The sequence below is a fragment of the Sinocyclocheilus anshuiensis genome, unplaced genomic scaffold, assembly GCF_001515605.1.
Source record: "Sinocyclocheilus anshuiensis isolate Anshui unplaced genomic scaffold, SAMN03320099.WGS_v1.1 scaffold267, whole genome shotgun sequence".
Classification (NCBI taxonomy): domain Eukaryota; kingdom Metazoa; phylum Chordata; class Actinopteri; order Cypriniformes; family Cyprinidae; genus Sinocyclocheilus; species Sinocyclocheilus anshuiensis.
This window is the reverse complement of record NW_015552637.1, coordinates 822,777-826,523: the sequence shown is the minus strand read 5'-3', so window position 1 is coordinate 826,523 and position 3,747 is coordinate 822,777. Positions and strand designations below refer to the sequence as shown.

The window sequence follows — 3,747 nt, the reverse complement described above, 5'->3', positions numbered from 1 at the left end:
GTTTTTACTATATTTTTGATCAAATAAATGCAGCCTTGGTGAGCATAAGAGTCTTTTTTTTAAATAATAAATAATTCATTTTTTACATAAAATTAAACAATTTTTTACACAAAATGTTGTACATTTTTTCTGTAAACAATGCATATCTTAGGTAATTTAGCTTCCCATGTTAATGTGTGTAGTTTTAAGGATGTTTAGATATTTTTACTGGAATACAAAATACTGAGTAAGAAAACTATTTTGTGCAGTTAAATGTTATTTTTATTGGTTTGACTGTGAAACCAACCCCAGAACTTTGAATGGTAATGTGTATTGACTTTATTAACCACCAGATGGCGCTGTTTTCGAGACGCTCGAAGCTTTGAATCTTTTCCCGAAACAGTCAGAGGAAAGCCTCAGTGCCTCAAAAGTAGTTGGAGCATTTTTAATTACTCACATTCGCATCTCGCCTCCCTCCGCCATTAGACGCGTTCGATTTGAAGCAGGATGAGTGTATGACATCAACAGCGAAAGCATAAGGATCCGTCTGCTGTCTTATCGCTCTCGCGGTACTTGATGTCATACACTGATCATTCTGCGCAGCGGCGCTTCAAGCCGAACGCGCCTAATGTATACTACCGCGACAAAGTACGTATGCGACAAATGACGTCAGAAAAGTGTCAGTACGTTATAATCGGTTATGATCTATTACTGAACCGATACCGAATCGTCCTCGTCTGCATCGCGATGCATCGAAAAAACAATTAATTTCGACACCCCTATTAATCGCGATTAATCGTTTGACAGCACTAGTATAAACATATAGCTCGTCTTCGTTGTGATGCGATAAACCGTTTATTTTGAACGAAAACTTTTATTTTGGATGCGATTAATCGTTCGACAGCACTAGTTTATACATGAAATTCTGGAGGGGCGTCGACTCGCGTGTGGGGACGTAATGACGTGTGCCATTAATCGATCTATGAACTATAACATGTAAAACGGGAACATGAAAGGAATATTCTAAAAGCAACTCATGTAAACACCTTAATCATAATATTGTCTTATTTAGAATAAGGTAAATAATTAGATTACTGATGTCCTTGTAAACATAGTCATTGACTGTGACTGAAATAACTACAACACATGCACAAACACTTGTTTTTTTTTTATCTCCAGGGTGTGGCTGCGGTCTGTTCCACCATCAACGAGTGCTGGGATCACGATCCTGAGGCCCGGCTCACGGCGCAGTGTGTGGCTGAACGCTTCAGCGAGATGGATGACGACCTAGACAAGTTGTCCACCTGCAGCAGCTCCGAGGAGAAGATTCCGGAAGATTGCTCCGTGAGCGTGAGCGATGAGAAATGAGAGAGAGAGAAAGGTCACTCTCACTCGCTCTCTCTCTCTGCAGAAACTGAATGTTTGGATCCTTCCAGTGAGGTGGAGTGGAAGAATATGCTGTCTTATCGCTCTCGCGGTACTTGATGTCATACACTGATCATTCTGCGCAGCGGCGCTTCAAGCCGAACGCGCCTAATGTATACTACCGCGACAAAGTACGTATGCGACAAATGACGTCAGAAAAGTGTCAGTACGTTATAATCGGTTATGATCTATTACTGAACCGATACCGAATCGTCCTCGTCTGCATCGCGATGCATCGAAGAAACGATTAATTTCGACACCCCTATTAATCGCGATTAATCGTTTGACAGCACTAGTATAAACATATAGCTCGTCTTCGTTGTGATGCGATAAACCGTTTATTTTGAACGAAAACTTTTATTTTGGATGCGATTAATCGTTCGACAGCACTAGTTTATACATGAAATTCTGGAGGGGCGTCGACTCGCGTGTGGGGACGTAATGACGTGTGCCATTAATCGATCTATGAACTATAACATGTAAAACGGGAACATGAAAGGAATATTCTAAAAGCAACTCATGTAAACACCTTAATCATAATATTGTCTTATTTAGAATAAGGTAAATAATTAGATTACTGATGTCCTTGTAAACATAGTCATTGACTGTGACTGAAATAACTACAACACATGCACAAACACTTGTTTTTTTTTTATCTCCAGGGTGTGGCTGCGGTCTGTTCCACCATCAACGAGTGCTGGGATCACGATCCTGAGGCCCGGCTCACGGCGCAGTGTGTGGCTGAACGCTTCAGCGAGATGGATGACGACCTAGACAAGTTGTCCACCTGCAGCAGCTCCGAGGAGAAGATTCCGGAAGATTGCTCCGTGAGCGTGAGCGATGAGAAATGAGAGAGAGAGAAAGGTCACTCTCACTCGCTCTCTCTCTCTGCAGAAACTGAATGTTTGGATCCCTCCAGTGGGGTGGAGTGGAAGAACATGGCCTTTTCATAAAGCTTTATGTTTCATAACCAAAGATTTCATGCACTTTATCAGATTATGCATAGCTCACACTGAGGAAGGTCAGGCTACCGAGCAAGAGGAGCTGGACAGACGCTGGTTTTCTCCTCTGACAGCTGACCGAGAGCCAGTTGTAATCAGGAAAATGTTTCGCCTCAACACTAAAGATTCATAGGAGATTGTAAGACTTTCTACAGATCACTTCAGGATTTTCTGGATTTATGGAAGAATGTGTTAGGTGAGAGAATCGTGTACGTGAGTGTGTAAGAATACTAGCGTGTGTGTTTGGAGTTGCTTTTAGCGAGAAATGTATTGTGCTTGTTAGCCAATAAAAAAAGTATATTGTAAATACAGCTTTCGACATAAAAATCAACCCACACTATTGAGAGAGCCAAAAAAGGGAAGAGTATATGCTGCACATACCAAAAAATGTGTTAAATGAACAGTATTTTTAAGTTCACAAAGTGCCTCATGTTCACATATCCTGGATATTAAATTGTGCCTCTCTTTTACTACTTTTTTATGTAATATATTGTAAATCTTTGATGATTAAAATACATTTATGTACAGTATTGACACAAAAATGGTCGTGTTTTTCATTTTCTTTAATACAGCCTGTTTATTGTGTATAATTCTTTGGATTATGAGTGGGATTCATCTTTAGACAGTGTTTTAGCTATCAGCCTGGGAAATTTGTGAAAGCTCATTTCATATCAAAGATGATCGACAGCCAGATTATAATTACCTGTAATACCGCCTCTGGTTGCAACAATGTTTTCAGTTAGTCTTAACAAACATTCCATTTACCAGTTGTCATGCATGCCCGCTAGTTCAGTGTTCTGGGAAACAAATCTCTTAACTGAAAATTAGCCGTCAAATATGCCTCGCTTTTCTGTACATAAGCCTCAGGGTTTCTATTGCAAGAAAAACTTTAGCTGTTGCTTAATCAAGACATTTTTGTGCGAAAGCATCTTTTAGCACAACAGCAGAGTAACTGATTTGAACTAGATTTCTGTCGTTTTCAAAAGAAAATGTTAAAGGCGCTTGCCCATCCAAACCCCGCCACCATGCTGATTGTTGCTAAGGTGATTTTTATTAAGTTATTTTAGTCTTATTTATATACTATTATAGTATTTATTAATTCGTTTTCTTTTTTCTATGGTCTATTTTCATTTTATTTTTAGCTTAATATTTTTTTTTTTTTTTTTTTTGCTTTTATTTTTATTGTTTTTTTATATTTCTATTTATCTTTATTTAATTTAGGTTTAATTTGAGAACTTAAACTTATTTCAGTTAGTTACCGAGACATTTCATTTCTGTGTTTAAGTTTTTCATTGTATTATTTAAGCTTTATTTCAATTAAAGTAAATAATTGTTTAATAGT

The 3,747-nt window shown here is 38.3% G+C and overlaps 1 protein-coding gene across 3 annotated transcripts in view; it reads left to right on the top strand.

The window, feature by feature from the left end:
* Positions 1–1,431, top strand: part of tgfbr2b (transforming growth factor beta receptor 2b) — a 33,883-nt gene extending 32,452 nt beyond the window's left edge. For all 3 annotated transcript variants that reach the window (XM_016458318.1, XM_016458317.1, XM_016458320.1), the window contains exon 7: positions 1,159–1,431. In XM_016458318.1, coding sequence (XP_016313804.1) covers positions 1,159–1,347 — 189 coding nt within the window. In that variant the 3' untranslated portion in view covers positions 1,348–1,431. The remainder of the gene's footprint in view (positions 1–1,158) is intronic.
* The last annotated feature ends 2,316 nt before the right edge of the window (positions 1,432–3,747 follow it).